At 56.7% G+C, this 13,922-nt stretch overlaps 1 protein-coding gene across 1 annotated transcript in view; it reads left to right on the plus strand.

Moving 5' to 3' along the window:
* Window positions 1–13,922, plus strand: part of LOC140902925 (IgGFc-binding protein-like) — a 60,401-nt gene that overhangs the window by 27,824 nt on the left and 18,655 nt on the right. The window contains exons 6-14 of the mRNA XM_073323508.2: window positions 537–590; window positions 4,492–5,718; window positions 6,151–6,491; window positions 7,305–7,878; window positions 9,394–9,992; window positions 10,734–11,283; window positions 12,013–12,602; window positions 13,083–13,267; window positions 13,359–13,615. Coding sequence (XP_073179609.2) covers window positions 537–590; window positions 4,492–5,718; window positions 6,151–6,491; window positions 7,305–7,878; window positions 9,394–9,992; window positions 10,734–11,283; window positions 12,013–12,602; window positions 13,083–13,267; window positions 13,359–13,615 — 4,377 coding nt within the window. The remainder of the gene's footprint in view (window positions 1–536; window positions 591–4,491; window positions 5,719–6,150; window positions 6,492–7,304; window positions 7,879–9,393; window positions 9,993–10,733; window positions 11,284–12,012; window positions 12,603–13,082; window positions 13,268–13,358; window positions 13,616–13,922) is intronic.

Genomic DNA, 13,922 nt, shown 5'->3' on the forward strand with positions numbered 1-13,922 from the left:
TTGACCTCATGCCAGGAGGGATGGGTCTCGGGGGGGTGGGGGGGGGGGGAATCTGTCCATATGGGACCACATGCCTAGGGGTCTCCAGCTCCTCCTCCCACCTCCATTACCACTTTGCTAAGGCGATATAGAGGTGGATGGTCCTATTTTAACCCTTTGTGGTTGGGACAGTACTGGGGTGTGGGAGAGATTGGGGGAGGGTGAAATTCATCTGCATTAACCTGTAACAGACAGGAGGCCCTCCGAGAGCTGGGAATAGAACCCAGAAGTACTGGCTCCCAGCCCCGCTCTCTAACCCACTAAACCCCTCTCCCCTCCCAGAGCTGGGGGTAGAATCCAGGAGTCCTGGCTCTCTGTTGCCTTGGGAATCCGCATTGCCCATCAGTGCTGCCTTCCCCCATCCCCATACTCAGTGGGTCCCTGGTCTGCCCACCTCTGCTCCCCCCAGGCTCCCCAAATCCTGGGGCAAAGGTAATCCCAAGCCCCCCACTCCATCTCCCCTGACTAACCCCCTGATTAATCCCCTTGTGTTTCAGCCATGGCGACAAGGAGGATGCTGCTGCTCTGGGCCAGGCTGGCGCTGCTGGCAGGTGAGTGGGGATCCAACCCAGGGTTCGGGGAGCTCAGGGGGGAGGGTCCTGGGGGCAGAGCAGGGCATGGGGTTACTAGAGCTGGGAGTGGGGCAGTAAAGAGCATTCAGGGGCTGCGGCCAGCCCTGGGCAGGAAGGGATGGAAAATTCTCCAATCACCCCGGGTAAATCAGAAGTGGCTCCACTGGGATCGCTGATCCCTTTTTCACACACACTGGTGTAAATCAGGAGTGACTTCACTGGGGTAAATGAGGCTGATTCACCTCTTGTTCATCTCAGTGTAAATCTGGAGTAACCCCACTGGAGTCGATGGGTCAGATTTTTCTCTCTGTGTAAACTCAAGCTCACTGCTGGGCCAACCCCTGAGCTAACCTCCGCAGTGCCCAGCGTAGTCAGGGTCCAAGGTTGCTGCTCCAGATGGTCACAGTTCACGCAGCCTTGGGGCTGCTGTAATATTTGCAAATTGCTCCTGGTTCAGGGGGTGGGTGGCTGAGACCACGCCCCCTTGCCTTAGCCATGCCCCTATGTTGAATAAAGGGTGTGGCATAACTTCAGCTACTGCCACACTCTACTGGGGCATCAGCCCTCTGCCCACCCCAGCTGGGGCCATGCCAGGTGTGCAGAGCTCAAGTGGCTTCAGTTTGCACACTCAGAGGGCGCATCACACTCACTTTTCACAAACAACAGGGGGAGGGGGAGCTGCACAGAGCTCATCAGTGTGTGTGTGCTCGTGCATGTGTGAGCATGTATGCTATCGTGGATATGTGTGTCGTGTGTGGATATGTGTGTCGTGTGTGTAGATCTCCATGTTTGTTTGCGTCAGCATGTGACTGTGTGTGTTTGTGTATGTCAGCGTGTCTCTGTGTGTGTCAGTGTGTGTGTACATCTGCGGGTTTGTGTGTGTACGTTAGTGTGTGTGGCTGTGTGAGTCAGTGTGTGAGTCAGCATGTGTCTCTGTATGTCAGTGTGTCCCTGGATGTTTTATGTATGTCAGTATGTGTCTGCATGTCAGCTTCTCCATGTGTATGTCAGCATAAGTTTCTCTGTATGCAACAGCGTGTGTGTATGTGTACGTCAGTGTGTGTACATCAGCATGTGTGTATGTGTGTCAGCATATGTCTGTGTGTCTCTATGTTTGTGTATGTCAGGGTGCGGGGCTGGTTTAGCTCTTCCCTCTGCCCTGCCCCTCCTGCAGCCCAGTTCCCTACCAGCTGGGGAAAGGGGCTGCGAATACAGATGAGGATGGGCGCATAGCAAGAGTCTGCTGGCCACGCCCCACTTCAATTTGACCATACCCCCTTTCCCCTTTGGCCACCCCTTTCCTCTCTGAACTCACCCCTTTGCCTGCTGGTCACTCTTGCATTTCCTCTGACCACACCCCTTCTTCTGCTGATCATGCCGCTTGGCCATCTGACCACACCCCCTTTGTCCCCCCTTTTCCTCTCTGACCTCACCCGTTCTCCTGCTGACCACACCACTGTCCATCTGATCTGACCACACCCATTTTCCCTTTCCTTCTCTGGCCATGCCTTTCCCTCCTGGACACACCTGCTGTTCGACCATGCCTGTTCCCTTCTGGCCATGCCTTTTCCCCGACGCTCAGCCTCACTTAGAATCATAGAATCATAGAATCATAGAATATCAGGGTTGGAAGGGACCCCAGAAGGTCATCTAGTCCAACCCCCTGCTCAAAGCAGGACCAATTCCCAGATAAATCATCCCAGCCAGGGCTTTGTCAAACCTGACCTTAAAAACCTCTAAGGAAGGAGATTCTACCACCTCCCTAGGTAACGCATTCCAGTGTTTCACCACCCTCTTAGTGAAAAAGTTTTTCCTAATATCCAATCGAAACCTCCCCCACTGCAACTTGAGACCATTACTCCTCGTTCTGTCATCTGCTACCATTGAGAACAGTCTAGAGCCATCCTCTTTGGAACCCCCTTTCAGGTAGTTGAAAGCAGCTATCAAATCCCCCCTCATTCTTCTCTTCTGCAGGCTAAACAATCCCAGCTCCCTCAGCCTCTCCTTATAACTCATGTGTTCCAGTCCCCTAATAATTTTTGTTGCCCTTCGCTGGACTCTCTCCAATTTATCCACAGCAGTGCTAGTGCCAGGGAGGGGCATGGTGGTCCCCGCAAGAGCCAGTTCCCCCAGGTTTAGGGGTGTTTCCTGCCAGGGTTGAGCTGGCCTTTGAGGCTTGCAAGAGTGGCGGGGGGCCTGGGAGCCAGGACTCCTGGGTTCCATCCCTGACTCTGGGAATGGGGTCTCGTAGTTAGAGCAAGGGGTTGGGAGCCAGGTCTCCTGGGTTCCATTCCCAGCTCAGGGAGATGTTTAGAGGTTAGAGACAGGAGTATCTGTGTAAGTGGGGGAATGGTCCCACCGTTGTGGGGAACTTTCCTCGCTTATACACGACCCTGGTGAAATGGGCTAGCGAAAGGATCTGGATCCTCGCTCCCACTCCCTTTACCCAGAGGCCTGCCTGACCTCGAGGGCTCCCTTTCCATCTCCTGTGTGGCAGAGTCCTCGTAACCCCAAGAAGGCTGGGCCCAGGATTCCAGGGGGGCTTAACCCCCAACCTTGTCATGGTCACTTAGGGCAGGGGCCAGGGTGTCCCCACTCTGGGTGCTCTCTCTTCACTGGACGCTTCCCTGACCCACTGATTGTTACAATCAGTTCAAAGCAAATACAATTCATTAAACAGCAACCAATTAAAAAAATAAGGAAAAAACGGGAAAGGTGAAAGGAAAACCCATCGACCCGCTCTGTGGCACGGGGACGTCACAGCCAGCGTCTCTGGGATGTCAGGGCAGTTCAGTCTGTTTCTCACACGTTCCAGGCCCCTGCCCAGGCCCTGGCTGTGCTGCAGGGATGCTGCGGGTTGGACACTTGCTCTGGCGGTGGCCACACGACTCCAGGCTCTAGGTGGCAGGACCCTTCATCCCAGCGTCGCCCCGCCCCGTCGGGGTTACGATCCCCCCCACAAGTCTGGCCTGCCAGGCGTCTTGGCTGGGGGCGTCTCCCTGCACTGGGCCCACTGCCCAGGGTCCCCCTCGCTCTCCCCAGCTGCTCCCTGCACCCTGCTCCAGACAGCTCCAGCCCCAGCTCCAGCCAAAGCTCCACCACTCTGCCTCACCACTGATGCTGCTGCTCTGCCTCCAGCCCCCTGGGCTGCTTCTCTGGCCCTTCTGGCCGGCGTGGCCCTGCTGCCCCGCTCCACTCGGGCACCCTGCTCTCTCCTGAGCTCAGCCCCTCTCTGTCTGACCCAGGCAATTCTAGCTCACCAGGCAGACGGGACCGACCCCCCCTCCGGTCTCCTGACTCCCTCATTAGCCTGCCTACCCTGTCAATCAGGCTGACCTGGAGCGTTGGCCTCTCCCCATTGCCCATGGGGACTGTTCGTCTCAGGGTCCTGATTTCCCATCGACCCTTCCCTTCCTTTTGGTCCTGGGAGCTAGCCAACCAAACCACCCCCACTGAGTTTTAGTAAGGGGCCAACAGTCCCCTTACATTTGGAATCTGAAATCTGGTCTCCGGGCTCATTGCGAGTGAATCCACTGACTTTAGAGATGAGCTGGCTCCAGACAGTAACAGCAGCACCGGCATTCCGCTTTCACACAGCCGACTGTAACGTCCTTGGGGTTACTCCTCATCACACTACCCTGGGCGAGAGGTGAATTGGCCCCACTGAGTGGCAAGCAGAGCTGTGTGAGGGGCTGCCCATGGCTGGGATGGCAGGGGTCTACAGGTCAGGACTGAGGGGCACTGGCAGAGCAGTGTATGGGTTATTGAGAGCTTTAGCCATTGCTATTAGCTCTTTTCCATCACTAAGACACATAACAGCAGCGCCAAGACCCCCTAGAGATGCCGGCTCGGTCACCCCTCTCTGTCCCTCTCCCCACAGGCCCCGGCACGGCCACCCCCATGGGCCGGGAGTTCATCACGGCCTTCTTGCAGAATTACCAGATTGGCTACTCCCAGGCTGACTTCCAGCTCTTCATCTCCGGCTACTCGCCCTCCACCACGGTCACCGTCGAGATGCGTAAGTCTCAGTTCCGCCACACCTTCCAGCTTGGCCAGGGCCAGACTGTCTCCGTGAAGATCCCGGCCAACGCTGAGATGTCTGGCACCACCAAGTTCTGCGGCACTGTCCTGGTGCAGGCGGACAAGGATGTCTCAGTGATGTCGCTCAATGCCAAGAAGCTGACGGCCGACACCGGCATGGTGTACCCGGTCCAGAGCCTGGGCGTAGAGTACTATGTCCTCACGCCAGCTGGAGATGTCTCCGGGACCTACAAAGAGTTCTCCATCATGGCATGGCGGGAGCCCACCACTGTGGAAATTCACCTGAAGGGCAGTGTGAGGTTCCAAGAGCGGGTCTACTCGGCCGGCAGCAAGATCACTGTCTCCCTTGAGCCCTACGAGGCTGTCCAATTCCAGAGCAACCAGGACCTTTCTGGCACCCGGGTGGTGTCCCTGAAGCCGGTGGCAGTGCAGAGCGGGCACAGCTGTGCCCAGAAGAACACCAAGTGCAACCACGTGGCCGAGCAGCTGTTGCCCGTCTGCGGGTGGGGCACGGCTTTCTTTGTGCCACCGATGCCCTTCCAGGCCGGCTACGACTTGGTGTACATCGTCGCCTCCCAAGTCACACGGCTCACCTACCTCTCTGGCGGGGCCCGGAGGAGCCAGGGTCTGGTGTCTGGGCAGGTCCTGCAGTTGGAGGTGAGTCTGGCCAAACCACTGTACATCTCCGCCAGTGCCGGCATTCAAGTCTTCTTCTTCTGTACCGGCGGGACCCAGGGCACCATGCGTTACGACCCCTTCTTGGTCAGCATCCCGGACGTCTCCAGCTACTGCACCTCCTACTCCATTACTGGCCAGCAGGGGTTCAAAAACTATGCCATTGTTGTGGCCAAGATCGCATCGGCTGCCGACATCACCATGGATCGGCGACTCCCGAGCAGGGTGCTCTGGAAACCGATTCCCGGCACGGAGTATTCCTGGGGAGTGTTCAACCTGGGCATCAGGGCCAGTGCCCACTCAGTGGAGAATCCCAGAGCTGCCTTTGGGCTGCTGAGCGTTGGCATCGCTCAGCAGAATGGCTACGGCATGGCCACCCTTTGCCAGAGTGGTAAGTGGGGGGTATCTGAGGGAAAGGGGGGCTATGGGGTGTATCTGGGTGCTTGTCCTGTTGTAATTGTGAAATCTTAGGGTGCTGAGCAGTGTGAATAGCCCCTATGGGGGACCCTATGCATGGATGGGGGTGGGGATGTCTCTATGGCAGGGGTGTTGCACAGGGAGCCTGGTATGATCCTGCTGTGGTCACCCCAATAGCATTCACAGCAAAATCCATCCATCCATTCATCCATCCATCCATCTCCAATCAATCCCACCAACCATTCTTCCCTTCCATCCATCCCTCCATACTTCACCATGTTATAATACTCTAAGCCACCAGGTCAACCCACTGGACCCCATGGGTCGACCTCGTGGCCAGTTTGTTTCCTGTTATAATGTCCTGTCTATCTCTCTGCTTGCCCTTTCCTTCCCATCCTGTCCTCAGCATCCCCGGTGCCTTCCTGCAGTTCCATGCAGTGCCAGAAGAAGGAGACCTGCCAGATGGCCAATGGCAGACCCGTGTGCATGGCCACCTCCGTGGCAACTTGCTGGGCGCTGGGTGATCCCCACTACCGTACCTTCGATGGGTGCAACTACGACTTCATGGGCACCTGCACCTACACCCTGGCCAAGACCTTCAGCTCAGATTCAGCTCTCCCAGCTTTCCACGTCACGGCTAAGAACGAGAACCGGGGCAACCAGAGAGTTGCCTACGTGGGCTTTGTGACCGTGCAGGTCTACGGCTACACCGTCTCCGTGGTCAGAAATGAATACGGGCTTGTGAGGGTAAGAGTGTGCCCATCCCCTTTCTAATCTATCCATCATACTTTTCTTTGCTTTTCCTTCTTCATTTCTTTATTTTTCTTCCTTCATTTCTCTTTCTCTCTTCTTTTCTTTCTTCATTTTTCTCTTTTCTTTTTCTTCCTTCATTAGTCCTTCTTTTCTTTGCTTTTCTCCTTTCATTTTTTCTTCTTTCTTCCTTCATATTTCATTTTCTTTTCTTTTCTTTTCTAAAATAAAAAAATCATTTCTGGTCAAAACAAAAATAAATTAGAAATTTTTGGCAAATTGAAAAGATGACTTTTTTGTTTTGGGTTAAACAAAAGTTTCATTTTGATTTCAACATATTAAATTTTAAAAAATTAAAGGAACTTTCAAATTGAGAAGTTTTCTTGAATTGAAAGATCGAAACATTTTAATTTTTTCCAGAATTTTTTTTGAGGATTTTTCTTTTTCACTGAATTGTTTTGGTGTCATCAAATCTGCTTTTTTTTGTCTGAAAAACTATTTGAGTTGAAAATTTCCTCCGGCTCTATTGCCAAGCAGGGCTGGGGGTCTGCCTATCAGGGTCCCACCTCTAGTGGCAGCAGATGTTTCAGGGGAAGGTGAAGGGAACCTGTGGGAGGTGGTGGCAGAGTTACCTGGCCTGGGAAATCTCTCTTGTAAACACCAGGTGGCTCAAGGTGATGTGGGTTCTCTTGACTTAGCCTGGGTGGGCTTTGGACTTGCCTGGTTTTTAAGGGAGAGGTTGTTGGGAATAGGACATGGGCTGAAAGTGTTGCGTGAAACAATGACCACTGCTTGTGGTTGCCCTCCCAGGTGAATGCCCAGCACTCCCGCCTCCCCATCTCCCTGATGGAGGGGAAACTGAAGCTTTATCAGAGCGGGGGCTCTGTTGTCATCGAGACTGACTTCTCCCTGAAGGTCTCCTATGACTGGGGCAGCTCTCTGGTAGTGAAGATCTCCAGCAGCTTCTGGGAGAGTGTGCAAGGCCTGTGTGGCAACTACAACGGGGATGCTAGGGACGACTTTGCCACCCCCACGGGGGTGCTGGCTGCCAGCCCCGTGGAGTTCGGGAAGAGCTGGAAGGTGGAGGATGGGGACAGGTTCTGCTGGGACGACTGCCACGGGGAGTGCAAGAACTGCTCCCCAGAGCTGGTTGGCAGGTACAAAGCTAAGCCCTTCTGTGGCTGGATCACCAAAGAGGTGGAGGGCCCCTTCAGCCTCTGCCACTCCATGATCGATCCCAAAATCTACCTGGACAACTGTGTCTATGACCTGTGTATGAATGACGGCCTCAAGGAGATGCTGTGCCGGGCGCTGACGAGCTACGCCGACGCTTGCCGGAGAGAGGGGGTGGCCATCTCCGAGTGGCGAAGTCTCGCAGGCTGCAGTGAGTGGGGTTAACCCCTGGTTTGATCATGGCAGCTGGTGCCAAAGAAATTCAGAGCACTGGCTGGCTCAGGGGTGGGGCATGGAGTCTTTCCCCTCTAGGGGGCACTGGCTCCCATCCGGCCCCGGGGTTGGGGACTGGCTGGCTCCGGGGGGGCTTGGAATGGGGCATGGGGTCTTTTCCCTCCAGGGGGTGTCATTGGGGGACGTGCTGTTTTAGGGAGGTGGGAACATGCTGGCCCATTTTTGGTGAGGAATTCTGGAAGATCCTTGTTACACATTGCCTGTAACGAGGGGCTGGAGAGAACGGATCCGTTTACTAGCGCACCTGGTCTGGGGAGGAGACCTGGAACCCACCTCTGTTGCCTCTCAGAGCTGCAACAGTGGTTCTCAACCTATTTACCATTGTGGGCCTCATACCAATGTGTTATGTGGGCTGCATCCAATACGACCTGTATGGCCATGAGGATGTCACATGGGCCGCAGCTGTGTGCTGATTGGCTGCAGATTGAGAACCACTGCGCGCGATAGTATCAGGAAGTTGCCCTTAATAAATAAGGCAACCACTCCCCCCCACCTCCTCCCCATTGTTCCAGTGAGACTGAAACCAGGCTGTACTTATGGGGCTCTGCTTCCAGGCAACGGGGGGTGGGGGGATAGGCTTGGAAGATGGTTAATTTGGGGGGGCAGAGGAGGCAGCAGGGAGGAAACTAGGGAGCAGGCGAATATGGGAGGCAGGAGGGAGAGGGAAAGGGTCTGGGGGACAGAGGAATGTTGGGGGAGCAGTATGGGGGGCAAGGAGAGTTGGGGGGGCAGAGGGGAGAATTGTGAGAGAGCAGATGAGTGATAAGCTGGATGTTTGGGGGCCAGAAGGGGCTGAGGTTGGGGGGCAGGGAGGAAAAGATGGGGTAGAAAGGGGGGCAGCAGGGACACACACACAGAGCAGTGCCCATCCCCTCCAGCAGGGGGCAGCATACACACACACACACACACACACACACACACAGAAGGACCCATCCCCTCCAACAGAGGACTGTGTTCACTCACACACACACTCTCTCACTCTCTCTCTTAACCTGAGACTATCTTGCAATGCACCCTCCCCCTGTTCCCTCAGGACAGGGCTGTTTTCTGTGGACTCTGGCCTCTGCCGTGTTGCAGATGACTCCTAACAACAGTTGTTGGTGTTGGTGGGGAGCTGCAGGTTACAGAAGCTGGAAACGACCAACACCCACCTGGCACAGGATATTTATTTAATTTAACCTACAAAAGTTTCATGAGTTTTGACCAATCTCCCCATTTTTCGGTGGGCTGGCTGTGGGATTATTTTAAGTGTCGTGCTTGGCGAGAGCGCAGGCCTCTGGTGCTTGAGCTTAAGGAGAGCTCCCTCAGTGGGCAGCAGTAGTAGAGCTCTTATCCCGTCTCTGAGGCTGATGCAAGAAGCTGGTGGTTCAAGCTGCAGCATGTGCTGAATGCAGTGATATTCCCAGTGACCCATGTCCCATCCCTTTGACAGCTCTGCCCTGCCCGGAGAACAGCCAGTACCAGCTCTGCAGCTCCACGTGTCCTGCCACCTGCAATGACCGAGCGGCCCCTAACAACTGCTCCTTGCCCTGCGTGGAGACCTGCCAGTGCAATGAGGGCTTCGTGCTGGATGCTGGGAAATGCATCTCCAAGGCTGGCTGTGGGTGCGAATTTGAGGGACGCCTCTATGCCCCTGGAGAGCAATTCTGGGGGAACGACGCCTGCACGAGACGCTGTGTCTGCAACCCGCAAACCAGGCAGGTGAGCTGCCAGGTCGCAGGGTGCAGGGCTGGGGAGCAGTGCCAGGTGGAGAAAGGCATCCAGAACTGCTACCCCACCAACTACGCCAGCTGCATGACCAGCGGGGGCTCCCACTACCACAGCTTTGACGGGCAGAGGTTCGACTTCCAGGGCACCTGCCAGTATCAGCTCTCCGGGCTGAGCAAGAAGAGCCAGGAGCTGGTGGATTTCCGGGTCCTGGTGCGGAACGCCCGCCGGGGTGGTCAATCGGTGTCCTTCAGGAAAGTAGTGCAGGTCCACGTATATGGAGTGGAGACCACCGTCAGCTGGGCCTATCGGGGCAAGATCATGGTGAGTGAGCCTAGACTGGGGAGACGCCAACCGGTCAAGGGCAAGGACCGTCTTCCTAGCTGGTCTGATTCTACGTCAGCCTGAGTTTCCTCACTTCCTGTCCTAAACTCTCCATCCAGCAGTAGCCTCCCCGCAGGGCCTATCAGAGAAGTCCAAAGCACAGACGTTGATACAACCCCTTCTTGAGGCTGGGAAGTGCCCATTTCACAGCTGGGGAAACTGAGGCATTGACAGATTAAGGAACTGTCACACAATCACCCAGCAAGTCTGGACTAGAACCTATCATTACCTTGCAGGTGTAACCAGTAGACCCCACTCACCTCAGAGATGGGAACAGAACCCAGGAGTCCTGGCTCCCAGCCCCCCTCCCCCCCCGCTCTAACCCACTAGACTCCGCTCCCCTCCCAGAGTCAGGGAGAGAACCCAGGAGTCTTGGCTCCCAGCTTCCCCTGCTCTAACCCACTCGACCCCACTCCTCTCCCAGAGCTGGGGAGAGAACCCAGAGCTCCCAATACTGTGCCTTAACCTTGAGACCATCTGTTCTCCTCAGTAACTTGTGGTCTGTGAATCAGCTTCCCTACTCCAGATGTAGCTGCATCTCAGAGCTGGGCAAGCCATCCCTATGTGACATTATGTGTGCCTGTTCCCCAGCTGCCCCACCTTAGACACAGCTGCATTTCTGCACTGGGGCTCAGTGATCATTGCACAGTCTTGTATCAAGGTGTCTGTCTCTATCCCTAGGTGAATGGTATTTTGACCAACCTGCCATACCAAGTGGGCACAGGGAAGATCTCCATGTACCAGAGAGGCTGGGATGCCGTGATCCAGACAGATTTTGGCCTCACTGTCACCTTCGACTGGCACAGCCGGGTCACTGTCACCATGCCCAGCACCTATGCCAGCACCCTGGGTGGTCTGTGCGGCAATTTCAATGGGGACAGGAGTGACGAGCCAGCTGGGAAGGCCGGGGTGGGTGCCGGGCGCAGCTGGAGGGTGGCTGAGCCCCTGGGCTGCGGCGAAGTCGATGTGGGGGCCTGCCCCGACCTGGAAGCCCTCGCCCATCGCCAGCGGGGCGTCAACACCGAGTGCGGGATCATCCTGGAGAACACCGGCCCCTTCAGGGAGTGCCACAGCAGAATTGATCCCGAGGGCTTCTTCCTCGACTGCGTGTCCGACTACTGCGTGTCCAAGGGGCAGATGGCCGTGCTAGGGCAGGTGGTTGCCGGCTATGCCTCAGCCTGCCAGGCCGCTGGGGTAATTGTACATCCCTGGAGATACCACGTCTTCTGGAGTGAGTGTGCGCCCGTCACATGGCGCTGTCCGCTGGGCAGGGTTCCTGGGCTGGGCTACCACACAGGGCAGGCTGGGCGGCGTGAGGCGCCCTCCTGGTCTCCGATCCATGAACCTATGGATTGCTCTATCCTTAATGAGGGAGAATAGTTACAAACCTGGATAATCCAACCAGGTCCCAGCTGGGGTCTATCGGCTGTAGCTCCATTGAAGTTAATGTGGCTAGATCCCAGCTCGGGTCAACCAGCCGTAGCCTCATTGGAGTCAATGGGGCCACATTCCCCAGCTGGTGAGAATCTGCACGATTGCATTCAAACCAATTGTGTTACACTGACAAACAGCAACTGAGGGTTTGCTCTGTTTTTATCCCCTGAGCTGGCTGAGAGAATGGGCTTTTCCCCTCTAGGGGGCACTGTCTCCAATCCTGCCCCAGGGTGGGGGGCTGGTTGGCTCAGGGGCGCAGGGAATGGGGCACTGGGCCTTTCTCCTCCAGGAGGTGCTGGCTCCCATCCAGCCCCTGGGCGGGGACTGGCTGGCTCGGGCTCGGGTGGGGTGGGGGTGAGGAATGGGGCCTTTCCCCTCCAGGGGGCGTCAGCTCCGATCCTGCCCCAGGTTGTGGGGCTGGCTGGCTCAGGGGGGCAGGGAATGGGGCAAGGGCCTTTCCCCTCCAGGGGGCGCCAGCTGTGATCAGAAACTGCTGCTCTGACACCTCATTCTGTTCCCGTCGCAGAGCCAGCCTGTCCCCTGAACAGCCACTATGAGGTTTGCGCCCGGGGCTGCCAGCCGACCTGCAGCAGCCTCTATGCCCCAGTTCAGTGCTCGGCCCAGTGCTGGGAGGGCTGCGTCTGTGATGAGGGCTTTGTGCTGAGCGGTGACCGCTGTGTGCCCATGTCCCAGTGTGGCTGCGTCCACCAGGGCTTTTACTACCAGGCCGGGGAGACCTTCCATCCGACATGCCAGGAGCAGTGCATCTGCCAGGCCGGCGGGGACGTGGCCTGCAAGGGCTTGTCCTGTGGCCCCAAGGAGGAGTGTAAGGTGGCGGGCAGCGTCCGGAGATGCCACCCTGTGGGATCCGCCACCTGCACCGTCTCTGGAAGCTCCCACTACATCACCTTCGACGGTGCTGCTGCCAACTTCCAGGGCACCTGCACCTATGCCCTGGCCACGACCTGCACTGACACCCAGAAGCTGATGCCCTTCACCGTCCACCTGGAGAACAAGCTGAGGGGCACTAAGCAGGTCTCCGTGGCCAAGCTGGTGTCCATCCGCCTCTATGGGACCACCCTTTCCCTGCTGCAGGGCATGAGGGGGCTGATCAGGGTAAGTCCTGCTCATGGGATGGGTCAAAGAGGAGCGGACTCTGTAGTGGGGTGGGCAGAACAGTAGGGCCAGTCCTGACATCTCAGAGACAGCAGAGTGCCTGTTGGCTAAGAGGGGTGCCCCCAGCTGAGCTCTATCCCCCCATCTGCCTCTGGGACCGGCCCTTCCAGGGCCGTAGCATTAGATGCCCCCTACACAGGGTCAGAGACCTGGGCGGGAGGGGAAGAGTGACTCTGGAGTCATCCGTCTGAAATCTGAGCTGGCTCTGGATTTATCCTGGAGGAGCTGCAATCAGAATCCAGCCCTGACCCTATTGCAGTCAGGGGTGACTCTGGATTTACACTGAATCTGGCCCTGGCTCTTTTGGGATTTACGTGCGTAGAACAGAGTGGAATTCAGCTTGCGTGCTTTCCTGTTGCATCTCTCCCCGGCCCCAGTGTCTGCTCCCCCTGCTCCCATGGGATGCTCTGTCTCTCCCAGGTGGACGGGGTGTCCCACAATCTGCCTGTGGTTGTGGCCGATGGACGGCTTTGGGCGTATCAGCATGGTGGGAACGTGCTGGTGCAAACCGACTTCGGCCTCACCGTGAGCTACGACCTCCTGTACAACGTGAGAGTCACCATCCCGGGGAACTACCAGGGACGACGAGTTCCTGCTCCCCGATGGCAGGGCAGCCCCTGATGTAGCAGCGTTTGCCTCCGCCTGGAAAATCCCAGTCCCAGGGGTGGCCTGTGCAGATGGATGCGCCGGGAACAGCTGCCTGGTTTGTGAAGAGACCAAAAAGGACGTCTTCAAACAGCGCCACTACTGCGGGCTGCTCACAGCCTCCGACGGCCCCTTCGCCGCCTGCCACGGCACGGTCAGCCCCAGCGTGTATTTCAACAACTGCCTGTATGATGTGTGCTTGGGCAACAGGGACTCCCAGGTCCTGTGCCAGAGCATCCACAGCTATGTGACGGCCTGCCAGGAGGCCGGGGCCCCCATCCAGCCCTGGAGGAGCCCCTCCTTCTGCCGTAAGTGCCGCGATGCTGATGGGGTGTGGGGGGCTGTCCCGCTCACCCTCCTTGATCTGGGGGGGCATCAGGTCTGGGCATCTCATACCAGACCCTTAGCTTATCTGTTTCTTCTCATCCAGTCTTTCCTCATCCTCCCAGTCTGGCTCCCTTTCCATCCATGCTGGTGCACAGAATAATCTGAGCCACATGTTCCTTAGTCCTAAAGTCCTGCACAGAGGGACACAGACCGTGGGTCAGATTCGCAGGCTGGGTGGGAGGGGCTGTACCCTGGAAAGCAGCGACTCTGGAAAGGACCCAGGTGTCC

The sequence above is a fragment of the Lepidochelys kempii genome, chromosome 24 (genome assembly GCF_965140285.1).
Source record: "Lepidochelys kempii isolate rLepKem1 chromosome 24, rLepKem1.hap1, whole genome shotgun sequence".
NCBI lineage: Eukaryota > Metazoa > Chordata > Testudines > Cheloniidae > Lepidochelys > Lepidochelys kempii.